At 40.1% G+C, this 18,199-nt stretch overlaps 1 protein-coding gene across 4 annotated transcripts in view; it reads left to right on the top strand.

Annotated features, from left to right (window-relative positions):
• klf12b (Kruppel like factor 12b) overlaps positions 1 to 18,199 on the top strand; it is a 54,662-nt gene that overhangs the window by 17,973 nt on the left and 18,490 nt on the right. For 3 of the 4 annotated variants that reach the window (XM_017303779.2, XM_017303777.2, XM_017303778.2), the window contains 2 exons: positions 2,255 to 2,337; positions 11,205 to 11,754. In XM_017303779.2, coding sequence (XP_017159268.1) covers positions 2,272 to 2,337; positions 11,205 to 11,754 — 616 coding nt within the window. In that variant the 5' untranslated portion in view covers positions 2,255 to 2,271. The remainder of the gene's footprint in view (positions 1 to 2,254; positions 2,338 to 11,204; positions 11,755 to 18,199) is intronic. The other variant, XM_081601255.1, reaches the window with a different exon arrangement.

The raw sequence follows: 18,199 nt of genomic DNA, 5'->3' as shown, positions 1-18,199 counted from the left end.
TGCTTCAACGCCACTGGATTAACTGGACTTTCAGGCGCTAATGGAAAGCATGTTGCTTTCAGGAAATGAGCATTGGTGGTTTGACAAAATAGGTTGGACATACAGCGCTAACATAAAAGCAAAAAAACTTTTTTTCTGCTCCTGAAAATACGTTTTGTGAAGTTTCACTTTTAGAAAAAACAAAACAAAAAAAAATGCATGTTCTTCTGATGCGGTGAAAAACACTTTTAATCGGAGAAAAACAAATCCCACTTTCCGCCTGCCTGAACACACTCCCCCTTTTTATTTTCTCCTCAACACATGGCTTAAGGCTGGACTCAGGCTGCTGCTCCACCCGCCAACTGTTACTATGGCAACACTATCTGGGCCTACCAAGACCTGAAGCCGAAGGACATCCTGGACAACAACACAATAGCGGCACAGCCAGAGTACCTGAGGGAGTTAGATGTGAGAGGCCAGCTCTGGTGGGGGTTTGAAAAGGTGGAGGGGGAGAGGGGCGCTGCGGATTGAGGGAGTAAATCCGCCCTCTTTCTCTACCTCCCCTCACGCACAAACGGTCAGGATTAGCCTCCAGCTTGAAAATCTGAGAAGAAAAGGAACAATCTGTGGCTCTTGATTTTTTTTTTTTTTTTGCTGCAACAGTTCCTTGGGAAGTCTTGGGTGGCAAGAAATGACTTAAAAAATGTGAAAGAATACCAGAAGTTTCAAAAATGTAAGATGTTCAGTAATAACAGGTGCTGTCTGGTGTACGTCAGCAGATGAAGAAGATGCTTTAATTCTGCGGGGACTGGGAAGATGGTCAGAGGAAGATAGATGGAGATAAGTCTGTCGCAATAAGCAATGCGTCAATTCACTGCATGATAAATGAAAGTGAACTCAATAATTTCCATTTGCGTGATTGTTTGTTGTTCTTGTGTCTCTTTCTATCCAAGACTGGGTGACAAAGGGCTTAAGTCTGGTGCATTGATCTCAACTAGAACCTTTTTCAAAAGGCAATTTTGTTTACTTCAGTATCCATTTTTATTTATTTTTTCTTGTGTTTTGTTTATTTATTTTGGATGTTTAAAATGTCCTCTTGTTTTAATGTTAAATTGTTTGTTAGAAATTTGTTTTAATTTTGTTTTTGACAGGATGTACTTGTATTTTTATGCCACTAACATTATATTACTTGAATACGGGTCTCCAAACAACAGTATTATTATTTATCGCAATAACTTATGAGAAAATTTATCATGCAGCAAAAATTTTTTTATCATGACAGGCCTAGATGGAGCTAAGTCCATCTAGGCTCCTCAGACACAATTAATCAGTGTTCAGTCTGAGACACAATAGAGTGGAGAGTTAGAGTCTGAGAATGCTTGAAAGCATTTATCACTTTCCCTTCACCGTTCTGCAGTCATTTGTGTTGGACTTCTACTTGAAATCTCGAGAAAACGCCAGAAGTTTAATGCATGAAAATCTTCGATGCAACGCGCCGCATACAAACAGCTTAAACACTCTATCACTAGCTTTACACTCATGATCGCAATGATCTCGTTTGCCACATATTCCAAAGGCCGAGATGCAAACTCTTGTCTGGTGGTGCCAGCAGCGGAGAGTAATAGAGATGTTTAGAGTCTATTTGTCTTGCTTGCATTCCTCCATGTAGCGCTGCTAAAATAATAAGAGGGAGGGTTACCTCAGGTCGGCTCCAGCTGAGGCGATACGGCACACGCATTGTTGTCATTGGCTCCATCTGAGTATCCCTCTTAAAGCCGCAGCGTGGAACTGAGGAGGCAGGTTGGGCCGCCTGCTTTAAATAACGTGACTAGGCAGAAGGGATGAAGTGATGTGCAAATATTGTGATTGTGTGTATTATGCTTGTGAGTTTTACAAAGGAAAGTTTTCATTGTATGTAGCCGTTATTTTCTCTATCTTAGTGGACTCTGCTTCTGTAGTTTTTTTTAAGATGATGTCAGTGCACGAGTTTGTATTCCAAAAATGTCTTGAGAGGCTTGTAATCAGCGTTATTGCATAAGCCTCACACCAGCAAACATTAAGAATGCCACGCTGCGTACGTACCGGCTTTCCACACTTTATGCTCATCTTTGGTGTAATGACTTTCAACCCGAAGTCATTCCTATTTAAAGACGCGCCCATTCGCCATTGGGTGCAGGCACTACATTGTGGATGTCCATGTGTGAATAACTGAGTGTGGGACCTGCTTAGTCACGCCAAAACACCCGTCTTACACCTCCTCTGTGTTCCTTCGCAGGCAGCCTAAGAAACAGGATGTTAATGCTTGACGGAATGCCTGCAGTCCGAGTCAAAGCCGAGCCCCTGGAATCGGAACAAGGGGTAAGAGAGCAGTTATTTTCCAGACAATTCCTCTTTTTCTTTTTTTTCCTTCTTCTTGTTCTTCTTCTTCTTCTTCATATTCTCTGCTTTCCTTTTCTTCTCTTCCTCCTCCTGGCAATGGGCTGATAATCACTCCCAGGCCTGAGCTAGTGAGTTTGGGGGCTACGAGGAGTGGTTGGGGAGCATGGTGGTAGGCAGAGGGAACAGAGACGAACCATGGGGAGAGGAGGAGAGCCACAGCTGGAGCAGGAATGCAGTGGGGTCTTTTTGGGAGGTGACTGGGGCCAACAGAGTCCATGCAAGCAGGGGGGGTTTGGGTGGGGGATCAGTGCACAGATGTAGTCACTGCTCTGGGGAGGAGGGTTAGCATGGGAAACTCCAAATCTTATCTGGCTTTGTTTGTTCCTGCATCTTTACGTCGTTCAGTTTCCCTTCATTCCTCTTTTGCCAGGCTCTCTTACAAACACATGAATAATATTTGTTTCTTACATGGAATTGCACACAAACCTTACAAGTTCTACTTCTTTCTTTTTAAAGGTATATTTAGATATTTATTTGCTGTTGGACTTGGACGTATATTCCTTAAAGAAATCTATCTCTCTATCCGCATTATTATTACCCAATGCAAATTTGTCCCACAGAGACGGTTCTTTTCACTGCAAGCCTTCCAAGTGATGACGACGATGAAGTTTGTGAATGTTCTACACCTTCTCTATAATGCTTAAATGTCAAACTTTAGAATTTTAAAGCAAGATCTATGCATAGATAGTAAAATAAGTCACTAATGCAAAACCGACAGCCTGAAAAAGAGGCTTTTTCCATTTGGCATGTAGTATGACTCCCTTATGCACAATTTACTCCACCTAAATGTTTCCTGTAACTGTTGATCAGTCCTGGGTATCAGCTTGAAAGAATTTGAGCTCATTCATCCATGCAGACCCCCTTCCAGTCATAACACGAATTGCTCACATCAGCTTACTCCCCAGCATTTCTGTGGGACTACATTCGGGTGTCCTAACCAGTAATTTCAAAACATTAATGGTATTTCTTGCCTCTTGGGTTGGTGACTTTTGTGTGTTTGGGTCAACAGCTGCATTTCCTTTGACCGTAAAATTGTGCAAGTTGGATTTATAAAAATAAATGATTAATGGAAATAAGGCAATTTTTGAAAATACCCAACGTTTTTCGGTACGTTCTTGCATTAGGATGAGGTGTTTTTCAAACTGTATTAAAATTAGGGTATTTCACAAAACTGCAATTTCAACACTTTTTTTGGTATCTGATGAGTCATGTGATTAACAACCGGATATTACTACTAGTGGAAAAAACAAAGAAGACAACAGGAAGTGGTAGGAGAATGATAGAGCGGCATGCTTTTTACTGACATATTGTGTGAAAATGTGATTTTAATGGACACACAGCAATTCGACTTTAGTGGAATATCAACAAAGTTTTGCGCACATTTGCAATGGAAACAAGATATTGTGTTGCTGTATAACAAACATCTTAACTAGATTCAGACACCGGCACAGTTTTGTTCTACCAAAACCTCCTGGAGAAAATGCAGCAACCACGATACCAGCCATGTCCTCTTTGCAAAACTAACATGTCTTAAACAATAAAAGTTTTATTAGGTACTCATCTGTCCAGAAAATTCTTCCAGCATTGCCTGGAATCAAACAAGTGTCTGATTCTCCAAAAACTACAAATGGACAACAATGATGTTTTCTAGAAAACTTTGTTTCCTTCTGCCCTACCATGGATACATATGAAAAAGATAATTGAGGATTTTGTAAATGAGGTTATGGTATGTAAGCTACAACCTACCCATTGTAGACAGCTCTCTATCCATATCTTTATGTTTTTTTAGATCCAGACTGGTTGGATCTGGAATCTGACCCTAATAGCTGGTCTGACACCAGGACCAAAACAGACTCCCTGAAGCTTTTAATTGCCATCAGGTTTACATTGGGTGGTTATTAATAAAAAAGCACTACAATTATTTAAAGGAAATTAAGGTAGGCGGAATGACATCACTAGTAATCTTCTAATGAACATTCACTGGGGAAAGAAAATATAAAGCATATTCAGTTAAAGTAGATGTCTGATTTAGGGGTATAGATGTAAAAGACTTAAACTATATAGCACTTTAAGTAATTTTAAAACACTTTAAGTTCTCTTTTCAGTGTCTGTTTCCAACAGGAAGATCATTGGTGTCGCACCACCTCCTATCTTTAGTTCCTGTGCAAGTAATAATCTTCTTGAAAGTCTGGATTTTAACTGGTTTAAGACATCTAATAAGTTTTATCTACAGGTGAAATGGTAACTCCTTAAAATGTTTCAACCTAAAATATTCTGAGCTTCCACTTTAAGCGTTCTTGCCATGTTGGTCCTAACATTAATGTTAGCTGCTAGTGATGCTAAGACTTTCATAGATTCCCCCACTCTCTCAACAAAACCAATTTGGTATCTTACTAATAGAAAGCTCATATTGAAATGACCGTCTAAATCATTCAAAATACTTACTTTGCCAACATTTCTTCTGCTTTTGGCTCTTAAAATAGCAATGACAGACTTGTGACACCAACTACCACTGGTTCAAGTGATAGTTGAACCAGTGATAGCTAACATAATTAGCTCACTTAAGCTAATTAAGTGAGGAAACAATGACAAGACTAACAGACTCCTCAACCACGACCATCAATCTAGTTTTAGCCACTTAGGGTTTCTCTTTTTATCTCTTGTAATAATTATGACAAAATATGCTCTTAGCAACAATATTAAAGTGTCTGAGGATCCATATGGGGAGGGGGCAACCCTAACTTAGGGAACCACTGGGATGGAGAACAAAGAAAATCTGCTGATGGATATATTATGCAGAAATTCTATCACAGGTTTTCAGCTGCCAAGGTACATATTGTGTTATTTCTCGGCATGTACTGCCGTTAGTTCTGCTTTTATGGCTCACATACTGTACAGTATCCATGCTCTCTGCTCTGACATACCTAGAAATGAAGTGGTCTTGTTATTGTGAAGCTGTTGCTTGGTAACCAGGCCTGTGTGGCTCTGTGTTGCTGCCACAGCTGTGTTCAGTGGGTGCACACCACTTAATATTTGTAATCGTGATAAATTAGTGTTCAGACTTGATCGATTTACCTTCATAAAATATCAATCTGGAGACTGAGGCTGGTGCCTGTCTCCAGGAGTCTTTGGGCGACAGGCGAGGCACAGCCCGGACAGGCTGCCAGTCCATCACAGGGTATATAAATGATATTTTTACTCTTGATTTATAACCAACAGATTTCTATGGAAGAACAGTGTAGCGCTAGACGAATGCCGTCTTCTGATAAACCCTCGGGTTATCGTGGATTTGGAGGAAAATTGTTTGGCTGCAGGGGTCCCTATTGTTGATAAGAAATTCATCTGCCTCCCCACATCTGAGAAGTTGAGAAAAGGCTGCAGCAGGTGGTTGCTTTCCTGGGTGTCCTGCTCTCAGCTGTGGCTCAAGGCTTTGAGAGCCGTACTCCTGCGTTGGTACCTAATACCTGGGGTTTGAAGTCATTCTCCTTGTAGTGATGTCAGTCACAGACAGGATGTGAGCGCCGCAGCCCACACAGCTTTGAAGTGCTCTGAGATCCAATCTCGCCCTAACAGACTGAGCTTCCCCTTTAGATGGCAGACACAGACAGTTCAGACTGCTGCAGAAATGTGGTCTTCATTTGAGTGGCACGGGGCCAAGCCTTTGCTGGAAATGGTCTGCCTTGTTAGACGATTCGCCTGCAAGGGGCTGGAAAATCTGCCCGGCTAACCGGTATCCCCTAATAAAGACAATGCGTGAGAACAGAGGCAGACGGGCAGGTCGGGCGTATCTTCATGTGTGTGTCGGTGTGTCCGCAGGGCCGAGCTTTGCACTTGTGTGTGTTTTGCATCTGTCAAATCGAGACTGGAGGTGGCTTCAGTTTTTCCATTTCTGTCGGTTGAGAGTTGTTTGTGAACCAAGCCCCAAAAAGCACCAGTTTCTGGTTTGTGTAACACAGCATTGCTATTGTTTACATACACTATGTAAGTGACATGGAAAATGCTCTCAGCACTCGCCGTTGTTCAGTCTTTCATAACAGCAGAAACGACTCTAAACCTTGAGAATAAGTAGTAAAAGAAAGAAATAAACAGCCAGACTTTGTTAGTCACGGTAGAGCCCCATTGGGAAGCAGGACGGACACTTTTTCAGAGAACCCAGTTGAATTTTAACTTGCATGTTATTTGCTTGATTTCACTTAAACAGCGTTACGGTTGCATTGATTTTTTTTTCTCTCTTTCACTGCTTCACTTTATATAAGGCAAACTCAGCCTAAACTCAGCCTTGCCCTATTTGTCCATTTATGGTCCTAAACCAGGAATGTTTTTTTTTTCCTTCTCATTTTAGTATATGATTAACAAATACAGCCTACTGTCTTTCACTATTTTATCTTGGTGAAGCAGCTTTATCCCCAAAACAGATAAGACTACATGGCATACAGTAGGCTAAGAAGATTCACTGCCTGCAAAGATTACCTGGAAAATTTGTTGGAGTTGGTCCTGTCAATTTGTATTTGTATTCGTAAAACAAACAAAATAACCCCCAAAAAACACAACATTAATACCATAATGTTATTGATGGCAAACTGAAATCAATTGACATTTGTAGTTCCTGGTAGTAGGGAAGTGAACAAAAGTGGAGACACACTGATCACAAATCTGTGGCGAATTTGTGATTTGTGGGTTTTGTAAAGCTTTGACTTAGACCTGTTTTACCCAGTTCTAGTTTTTGTAATGATCTAGGAACATGTGGGAGTAACATTCAAGGGGTTATTTTTCTAATTTTCCTGCTTTCCTAATTATTATTTTACAAGCAGAGACAATGTCACACTGTGTGTGAGAGACCAGCCTTTATAATACGCTTCATTAGACTCTTATAAGAACTGTTAGTATAGTTAGCATTACTAAAACATCAACCTTTATTTATATTCCCAAGGTTATGCAGACCCATATCCTAATTCAAAAAGTAGTCACCATTTCCAAATCTAAGATGTTTCCTGACAGGTAGACAGGATAAAGCTTATCAACTTTGCTGTATTGCGTTCAACCTTCTCGTTAGCTGCTAAAAGTCTTGCTTTCTCTCACAGCCTTATTGAAGCATTGTTACCTCTGACTTCATTTAAAGTAACCTCAGCAGTGATGGAAATAGCCAGTTTTGAGTCTTTTTTACTCAGTACGTAGTAGTGTCCGTAATGAGGAGTCTTGCTGTCAGGGCTCCCTGTTAGCAGGCAAATAATGTGTTAATTGACTGGGGAAAGATAATCCTGTTTAAAATTTTTGCTGACCAGCTGTTCAACAGTTAAAGCCAGTCAAGGTGAAAATTGTCTGATTCAAGTCATTAACCAATTTGAAACAAAAGCATTGAGATAAATTGTCATTTCAGAAACTTGGTGCTACCAAGATGGCGCCATTGCAGTAGTTATATAGTAATGACTTTTGCTAATTTTTTTTGCCACCTTACCATCGTCGTCACTGTATATGGATGACGATCCAGATCTGGATGAGGACATCCAGATCTGTTTGCCAGTTTTAGTTGTTTTAAATGGTGTTATTATTGCTCTGACAATAGATACAAACCAGTTTATTGATTTGCTTATAGTCATATCCTGACTTATGAAGTTCATCTGCTTCATGTGAAGAGCATGTTGTCTGAACTTTCCCATTTTGAAAAGTGGTTGAAAGATATGGAGCCCATGTTATACTTGTAGCTTGGGGAAGCAGGGAGTCAGTGATTACTGATCTGATTAAAAAAGGAAATTGAAAATGGTACAAATTGAATAAATTCCTTTAGTTTTTTTATCTTTGAATATTTTGTTTGGTGCCGCTGTTTGCATAAACATTTTTTTCTCCCCATTGGATAACTGCCCTCAAATTACAGGCTGAATTTTTCAAAGTTTTTGCATGTGAGATTAATGACTCCGTGCAATTCTAGTGAGGACTGTAATTTTTCCTCAGTACGGTGAAATGTTGATATAATGTTGCAATAACTTCCTATAAATTAGTAGATATTTCAAAACAGCCCGATAGTTAGTCTTTCTGCATGTGATATAGTATTCACTCGCAGAGAGTATATTAATTATAGCTTTTCTAAAGTAAGTATGAAGAAAGTTCATTTGTAGAGTTTATTTACAGCTGAATTGTAGGTGACCTACAGCACGTTGGGTCTTAATATGCCTGGATCTGTAAGGCTGCCCAACTGTCTCTCGTTATATTCCTGTGTGACTGAACCAATAGCTCAAAACCTTGTTTCCTTTTCTTTTTATTTATTTTAGTGGCCTCAGTTACGCAAATTGCTTGTCTAAGAACTGCTTGAAGTTTTAAATGATTTCTAAAGCTTAATTTTAGCAGCTGTGCTGTTACTAAGTACTTACAAATTCCTCCTATTAAAATTTAGGTTTGTATCTGAAGGTGATCTAATTATCAGGAGTGCCTTATTAAAAAGGGTGTTTGTTCTCTCACTCAAACCTTCATTGATGTTCTGTTTTTCTGAGAGCGTCCTCTCAAAGGAAGAGTCTGCTCCACCCATTATAACTTAATAACTATTGGCTATAAATGGTCAACTCTTTCGGAGGAGCCTCTGACTGAACCGCACCGCTAGGAAAGAAGAAGTTCTGCATAGGAGAAGAAGAGCGATACTGTCTGATTTTAAGTTTAACTTCACTTATGTTGTGCTTCTTGCAGAATAGCCTAACATAAAGTCAAGTAAATATGGTTCCATTTGGAAAGTGCGTTGTGGGTGGTAAATATGAACCAGGCCGTCATGTACTCTGAATCTCGACCTGACAGCAGTGGCCCTGAGCTGAACCCCACAAAGGTCCTGAGGCTATCGGAGGGCAGATTTCTGAGGGCACCATTTTTTTTTACAACTTGGGACAAGTTATGCAGCAAGAAGCTCCAGCAATTCCTTCTGGCTGAAAAGTGACTGGTGAAATATACAAATCTGCACTACTAGTGCAGATCCTTGCAAAAGTATTCACACCTCTTGAACTTTTTCACATTTTGTTACATTACAGTAACACACTGCAATGTATTTTGTTTGGATTTTATGTCATTAGGCCAACAAAACCGCTACACAACTAATAGTAAGTAGTGTGCTCCATAGAAGAGGAAGCAAAGGATACACAGTTTTCAACATTTGTTTACAACTGTGTAGATTTCCCTCAGATGTCACAATGCACTCTTTAATAAATAATCTGAAACATTAAGTATGTCAGGCTGCAAATCTACCCAAATATAGCCGCCCACTTAAAATGATAGGCTGAACCAAGATATATAGCATTGATGAGAGACATTCCAGCAGGAAAATGACCTTAAATATACACCCAGAACTTAAGTGTTTAAAAATCAAAGCATGCGTTGCAATGCCCCAATCAAGGACCTAACTCATATTAAGAACGTCGAATGCCACTGGTGATGGTGTTTGACAAAATGTAATGTTTATTGCTTGTTTCATAGTTGACAACTGTATGATGTTTTATGATATAAAGCACTTTGAACTGCCTTGTTGTTTTGACTCGAAAATTGTTGCAGACCACTGAGCTTCTTTTATTGAGCTAACAACAATTGGCAAAAGTTTTAATCTCCTGATGTACAATGGCAGTGTAGACTTTCCCCAAAACACTTCTGCTGTAATCCATCCTTATTAGATGTTAATTTGTAAAAAGAAAAAAAAAAAATCTCAAATCTCAAAGATGCCTTCTTTTTCTTCTAGGATCATGTAGAATCCCAATAAAATATATTAAAGTTTGTGATTTTAAGATGTTAAAATTTAGAGAAATGTCAATAGTTGTGCAAGTGAGTAATGCGTAAAAAATGCAGACACATCCACCAACGCTATCAAAGGATGTGTAATTCACCACAAGAATAAGTCATAACATTATCTACAAAGAAAGAAGCGTGAGTCTCCAAAAAAAAAAAAAGAACAGGCTCAAAATACTCAAGGCAAAGATTATGCTGCAGTTATAAAATTTTGAAAAGTTTTGTAGTTTGAGACATCACACAGCTTCTATATCGAACAAAGTGACTCAAGGCTTTTAGTCACATCAGACTTAGAGGAAATTAAAACGTTTCCTCACCAAAACTGTGATGCAAAAGGAGGGGCTAAGACGTCTGGAATTTTATAGGAACAAATAAAAACACAGTGGTCATCGGGTTAAAACCGTTCTCCGAAACGGCCGCGTCCCAATCTGCTCGCCGTTAAGTCAAAGATGTGCTGAGGGCTCCATCGAGCCACCAGCGTCGGCCTTTGGAGGCCCTTTGCCTGAGAGACGCAGGAAGACGGTCAGGAAATTGAGCCCATATGATGTTTTTCCACAGTCGAAAAGGGGAGATTTAGGAGAGATACGTGGGTAGCCAAGAGAGCTGCATTTGAGTGGGAGTCATGGAAAACAGGAGGAAGAGGGAGAGAGCTCGGCCCACGCCAAGAGAAAAGAAAGACTAGAGGAGGCGAGCGTGAGCGACACTATCTTTGCTCTTGCATTTTATCTTGCTTGAGTTAATGCTGCTCCTTTCTATATAAATGTCACAGCATATCCCTCTTCTGACATTGCTATCGTGCTGAGTGATTATTTCTGGAGAGGGAATATCGGCAGAAACAATTATCTTTGACCCTAATTCGTTAATGTGCACCTTTTTTGGCCTCGCCGATGGGTGAGAGATTAGATTTCAGCTGGCTTTTTATGCCGCCGGTTTTGCTTGTTTGTTTTTTCCCTCCCGTGTGTCACAGGTTAATGCATTTTTACGGCTCTGAAATAACAAAACTCTTAACGTCCATTTTGTTTTTACTCCCACAGTCACCTAAAGTTCGCCCTTACTCTGCGATGGATGGCGTCCCCTTCTTCCTCAGCAGAGTAAAGTCGGAACCCCCCGAGGATCTGCTTGCCCATGACCTCCACTTCCACACGCAGACAGAACCTGTGGACCTGTCGATCAACAAGCCCCGCCCCTCTTCCTTGTCCACCACCACCACTAGCATAACCTCCTCGTCGTCGCCCCCCCACAGATCCGCCTTCTCCCCGTCTTCGCTGTCGTCCTCCTCGTCCTCCTCGTCTTCTCCGTCGGTTATCACCTCGGCTTCCTCGGTGCTCACGCCGGGCCCCCTGGTAGCCCCCGGAAGCGGAGTGAGAGGTCAGCCGTATTTGCACATCCTGCAGTCTGTGCCGCCGCCTCCGTCCAGCCCCCTGAGCCTGCAGGGAGCCGGGAAGTTGGCCGGCCATGTTCACCGCATCCCAGTTGTGGTGCAGTCACTGCCCCTCATGTACACCACTGCAGTGCGATCGCCCTCCAGCCTCAACAACGCTATCATGCTACCTCTGCTGGAAGAGGCCAAAAGCCAGGGCAAAGGTGAGACCATGCTCTTAGGATTTACTACATATTCATGAGGAAGACTTTTTCTTTTTGGTGTATAAGAAAAAACAATTTATTTACTGTAGTTTTCCTGCAGTTATGTAATCAGAGACCCCAGAAAACAAAAAAAAAAAGAGAGAGTTTCAGATTTTGTGCTGCTACCTGACTATTAAATATTTGTCGACTTGGTAAAACATTAATGCAGTGCAGTGTAGAAATTTTAAAGAATCCCTAATTTCTTTCCACTTTGCTTCCAAGAAGCAAACATCCTTGTGAACTTTTAGTACTGAGTCAATATAGGTTGAGTCTCTACCAGTTTCTTCAGGCTTTTTTAAGGGCTTTCAAAGTTATGCGGTTCAACCTTGGCTGCTTTTTCCCCTCAATCGCAAAATTTAAAGCAGTGTTGTTGCAGAGAATTTTGATTTGTTGCAATAAAGCCTCGCCTCATGGACACAAATAAAAGAAGAAATGGTGACTCACTTAAGACTTTTGCATAAGAACGTCCTAACTTTTTTGCAAAAGCCTCAACCAGCAGCTTTCAAAGTGACTACACTATTTGCAAGATTTATATATAGAAGTGCTTGTGGCAAAATGTGTGAAGAGCTTTAAAATAAATTAATGCATTCTTGCAGTAGCGCAATCCCACACTGTATTTTTTTAAAATCCTACTTTAAACTGTACATATGCATTCAGTCTGTTGAACCGCCTGTATGTTGATTTGGTCATATCTTTTGGATTATTATGCTGTTGATGAATCCAGTAACAACCCATATTCACATTCCCAGCCACCAGATTTTAATTTCAGATCAGTAAATTGCGCTCTGAAAAGGTTCCGAGGGTCTTTGGAATACAAACAGGCCCACAGGATCACTGATCCTTTACCATACTTGAAAGGGACAAGAGATGTTTCTTTTTCACATGTTCATCCTTTGTTTTATAGCAGACCTTCCTGGAGCGTTTAATGTTGAAAAAATTTATTATTTTTAGTCCCATCTTACCAAGGCATTCTGTCCCAATTAAAGTTCCAGCAGAGTTTTGCAAACTCCACATTTTTGTTTTCTATGGTAGGTCAGAAAAGGGTGTTTTGGTTTTTTTTGACATTGCTCCTCAGCAACAGGTTGCCATGGAAATTCCAGCTAGGGAAGCCACTCTAGAGCATGTTTCGAAGATTTTATACATCCCGTCCTATGCTGTCCAGTGTTTATGGTGGCAAGCTTTTTTTATTTTTAATATTTAAGTGTGAGATTATGTTACTGATATAAAAGATTAATTTGAGATCTCTACACATCTATGTCTGGGGTACAGATTAATACAGCTGGCAACGTCAGATTTCTTTCCAAAATTCCGAATTATTTTCTTGCACAGAATAATTGAAAGTGTTCTTAGTGCATAAACGTCCCAGAACATAAACACTAACAGTCCTGACAGGTGCATCTCAGTAAATTGTTAAATTAAATTATCATCCAACATTTAGTGTATTTCTGTAATTCAATTCACAAATGGAAGCTCATCCATATAAAGAGATTCATTACACACAAAATGATATAATTCAAGCTTTTACTTTTGTTCATTTTTATGCTTAAGGCTCACATCTTCTGAAAAGCCAGCATTCAAAAATATTATCTAAAAACAATATATCAAAGATTTTTCAGATAAATACATGATCATTGATGAGACTGCTAAATTGACAGCTGTCCTGCAGACACTCAGTGACTCCCTTGGCAACAAAAGAAAGTCACAAAGGATCGTTGCTAAAGACATTGACTGCACTAAAGACAGAGCGCCACAGCCGAGCATATTGAAGGAAAGCTTAGTGGAAGGAAAAAGGGTTGCAGATAAAGATGGAGAAAAGATGAGTTAAATGTGAACCTAAGGTAGTTGTGGTTTTTGAGTTAAATTTGTGAAAAAAGTATTTTCCATTAGATTGTGAGGCGCATCTGTGTTGTGAACCATTATTCTGATAGACAATACATTTTGCACATACATTATTTAGACTGATTTTAGACTGATTGTGGGTCAGAAAGCTATCAAGAAAATGTCACAGCATATAGTGGATTGGTAATCTGGTTATCCTAATCTGAGGTGTGCAGAGGTTTCACTTCTTCTCCGATTTTCTGCAGTCAATTTACTTGCAGATTCAGTGCTGTGAACACCGCTACGCTTTCAGAAATGGCCCTCGGATGGAAAAATGTTGCACCCTCTGAGCAAAGATAAGGTTTACAGTTTGAATGTTTTTTTTTCTATCTTAAATGGCCTGCTGCATCGGTTTCTCCTCCTCCTCTGAAAAGCAGATATCTTGGATAGTGCGAATATTAGACTTCTGTGGCACAGCCTCGACTGTGTTGTTGGTTTTTCTCTCTTTGGGTGTGGTTTTACTGCCAGCCGCTGGAAGAAAGCCTACAGGAGGTGTTTCTGTCCAAGCCCGCGCCGTACACAGGGCAGCTTCTGGTTGCAAAAGAGGTCACTCCTAGTCACTCCCTGCAGAAAATGGATAGACGCATTTAGACTTCCACTCACGCCCATGTACAGTATGTTCTGTACATACAGGCAAAACAACAAAGATGTGTAATTAGAGCATGTGCTCAGACAGACACTTGGCTGCTTGGGTGGGGTGGTCCTCAGAGATGGGCGTTTTAAATGCTGTCTATCTGCTCCCATGGAGAGCAGAGGGAAAAAAAAAAAGATGGGGGAAAGGATAGGAAAAACAAAACTTGCACAAAAGGGTGTGGATGTTGATGGATATTGAAGATGTGTGGCACTTAAACAAACACATGCATGCACACATACACAGCTCAGCACCGCTTCTAATAGGACCAAACAAGGAAATAGTGGGGAATCAGTGCTGCGTCTCGGGTGTGGTTGATGTAGTGGGCCAGCAAGACAATTAAACCATTTAGCTATTTTTACATAATAAGACTTAATGTTGAAAAAGTGAAATATCCAACAGCATGCTGGATAATATTGTGATGAACTGCTGACCTATGTTGGGTGTACCCTGCCTCTCGCCTAATGACCGCTGGAAATAGGCTCCAGCTCCCATGCAACGCTGCAAGGACAAGCGTATGGAGATGGACAATATTTGGATGGATAATAATTTTGAATGCATTAGAGATGCTTTCCATATTTCTGTATCTTAAGCCTAATGCCAGTTTGCTGAAAAAATTGCAAACACAAACAATCTTGGTATCTTTCTAACAAATATATGTCTGTGTAAACCAGGTACATCTTTTAATAAGGTTGGGTCTTGGGGCCACGTGTTTATAGGGATTTGAAGTCCATATTACTGACTGCTACTTTTCCTTTTCATGCAAATCTACCTCCTGATGCCATTCTGTCAAATCGCCTCTTTACCAGGCATCATGTCCCACCTGAAACATTACTGTAATATTCAGTAAAACTTTGTGAAACTCCAAATTAAATTTGAATACAAAAAAAAAAAACAATCTAAATAGATGTTTGTAACTGAGGTCTCTGAAGATTTCTTCTGTTGCTGTCCTTTGCAGAATGAGTTAGAAATCAAACAGTTGGTACAAACTCCTGTCATCGAACTGACTGAATCTGGTCTTTCAAACTAAGAAAACATTAGTATCAGCAACTTCCTCATCTTTCGTTGACTATGCTGCTGCAATTGACATAAATGCTTCGCCACATTGCTATGCTTTCGATATAGCTTATTATGTATCGAGATATGTAACAAATATAAAAAAATGGACTCATCAATGTGTTTGAGTGTTGATGAGTCTCCTTTGTATTGGCACACTGGTTCATAAATCCATTCTCTGGATCTGACCCATCACAAATGACACCTTATGATGTGCTAAAACTGCAGGAAATCATCAAATTAATTCACATAAACAGTTGTTGTTAATCAAACTAACATTCTTGTATTGATTTGTGGAAAAAAGTATTCCAACTTTCTAGCTCAAACTTGTGAAATGTACTCCAAAATCAGCAGCATGTGAATCAACTAGTGTCTGTGAGAGCATTCGAAGAACTGTGAGCATCAATATTGCTTGGAATATAAATGTTTTAGCTGATGAGTTTTCCAATAACTGATCTTGACTCACAAGTGTTTTTCTCTTTGGTTTTATTGATTGTATTTTATTATTTAAAGTTCTTCATGTATATTTTACATATTGATTCGGTTTTAGTGACCTTTTTGATTTGCTGTCAACTTGGCCTCGTCACTCCTAAGTAATATTTTAGATTGCAAGTTTTTTTTTTTTTTTTTTTTTGTTAAACATTGTGTGAATAAACAAATCCCGTTTACTTTAAAGTCAGCATTGTTCTCTTTTAAGTTCTCCACACAGACGTATAGACACACACACACTCTCCTGCACACAACGCAGGTTGGCCACCCTCTTTCAGTGAGGGTGGGTACCCTTTTCTTTCACTGCTGTCTCCCTGTCTCCGGCAGGAGGTTTCCATGGAAACAGGGCTTGACTGGAAACAACAGGAGCGAAAGAAAGAAATCCGGTGCTCTGCCCACCTCTCCACCACTCCTCCTTTGTGTCCGTCGTTCAGAATGACCCCCACACCAACTCCCCCCCCCACCCTCACCCTTCGCTCTCCCCCCTTCCAAGTGATGCATTTCGAACTAATTACAGGTTTTTGACGGGGCCGCTGACCACTCTGCATGTCTTCATTCGTGACAAGAGCACAAAACCTTTAAAAGCAAAAGTCCAGCAGAGTTGAGCATTATTTTTTGTGCGCACCTCCCCCTTTTACCACCACCCACTCCCCCCCCCTCAGCCCCTTCAGTAATAACACCATGTCTGCTCCTAACTCAAGACCATTATTATGAACCATTATGGCCACAGTCTCAGCTGAGAGGGCAGAGGAGGTGAAGTCCTGATAGCTTATAAAAGCCCAAAGCTTCACAGCAGCTAGACATTAGTGAGCAGCACTGTATATGTATCACCATATATGCTCTGTCTGCTGGGTGTTTTATCTCCAGACAGAAAATCTTTGCCATGTTATTTCAGGATTGATTTTTTTTCTTCTTTTTTTTCAGCTTAATTGTGAAATTGCTCCAATCCTGCAGATTTTAGCACCTTTCCTTTGACAAGTACTCCCCAGCACGTCTGTATTTATGTATTTTTTATTTTTTTTTTCTTGACAATGATTTCTGGAGTACTCTAGGATGTTCCCTGCTTGTGTCCATGGAGACAGAAGGGACAGTATCTCTGTGAGCTTTGGCAAAGAATCTGAATTTCTGCTCAAGGATAACTTGGCACGAGGATGTAACTTTTTCATATAGCTCCACAAGTTTGATTTCAGATTTTGCAGACGTTTGATCGTTTTACGTTTCAGATCTTACCGATTCAAAGAGTCATGCTTCAGTGACTTACTACTTAGATTTTCTTTTTCTTGAGTCCAGTAAATTAGATAGATGTGTACTTCTCTCAGTAGTACAGTGACTTGAAGAAGCATTAAAGCTGCTTGAATCTTTTCACATTTTGTCACATTTTATTTGACTTTTGTGTGACAAACCAACATTAATGCAAAATTCTGAAATTTTGAAGGCTACCATTTGTTGACATTACAGATGCAAGCTTTTCTTAATTTGTCTGTGCAACAAACAGACAAATGTGTCGTGTTTGTTGCCATGTAGACTAAAACTCTTGCCATTTTTCTCAAACTGTGTATAATTTAATGGAGAGTGTCTGTGAGCATAGTTTTTCCAAGTCTTTCTAACATACGTTATTATAAATCGTTGAATTTTACTTCCAGCTGTATGTTTTAGTTCATTAGAGATTCTGACTGGTTTATCTCCGTCATCTCTGACCAGTTTCTTGGTTCCTGCATGAATTGATTGCTACCATCATTATGTTTCACTGCTGGAAGCATAATGATGTTTTTACCTATGCCTGTTGTCTTAGGTAAAAAGTAATTTTTTTTGTTGTCAGATGTGATCAAAGCACCTGCCACATCTTATTTTTTACACCCTACAAGGTTGTAAATTGGACTTCTTCCACCCGTAGAAGTGGGCGGACAGCAAACAGACAAACGGACAGCGTTTGCTGCTTTTCTTGGTCTTCATGATGCTGGCTGTTTTCTAATGTTCTCTAATAAACCTGAGGCTTTGACTAAATACATTGTTGCATTGAAATTTTAGGATGTAATGTGACAACCTCAGGATTTTCTGTGGGTATGAACATTTTTGCAAGGACAGGCGCTCAGTAGAATGATGGTCATGCGTGCATTTTCTTCTTAGATTTATTACATTTTCTGCACTGGCACAATGATAGATTCATTTAATGTTTCCACAACTGCACTAACAGCCAAATAGCGCTCCACCCCTCTTCTTATCTCCCAGGGTTTAGGCTAGTATAGATTATATGTGTGTGTGTGTATTTTTTCATGCGCTCCCTTTATTCTGTGAGTGTGCAGCCGCTGGGTTTAGTGTCATGGTTGGCTGCTCTGTCCACAAGTTGGGCAC

The sequence above is a fragment of the Poecilia reticulata genome, chromosome 2, assembly GCF_904066995.2.
Source record: "Poecilia reticulata chromosome 2, P_reticulata-male-v2, whole genome shotgun sequence".
Lineage (NCBI taxonomy): Eukaryota > Metazoa > Chordata > Actinopteri > Cyprinodontiformes > Poeciliidae > Poecilia > Poecilia reticulata.
The sequence above is the reverse complement of the archived record's forward strand: the minus strand, read 5'-3'. Positions and strand labels throughout refer to the sequence as shown.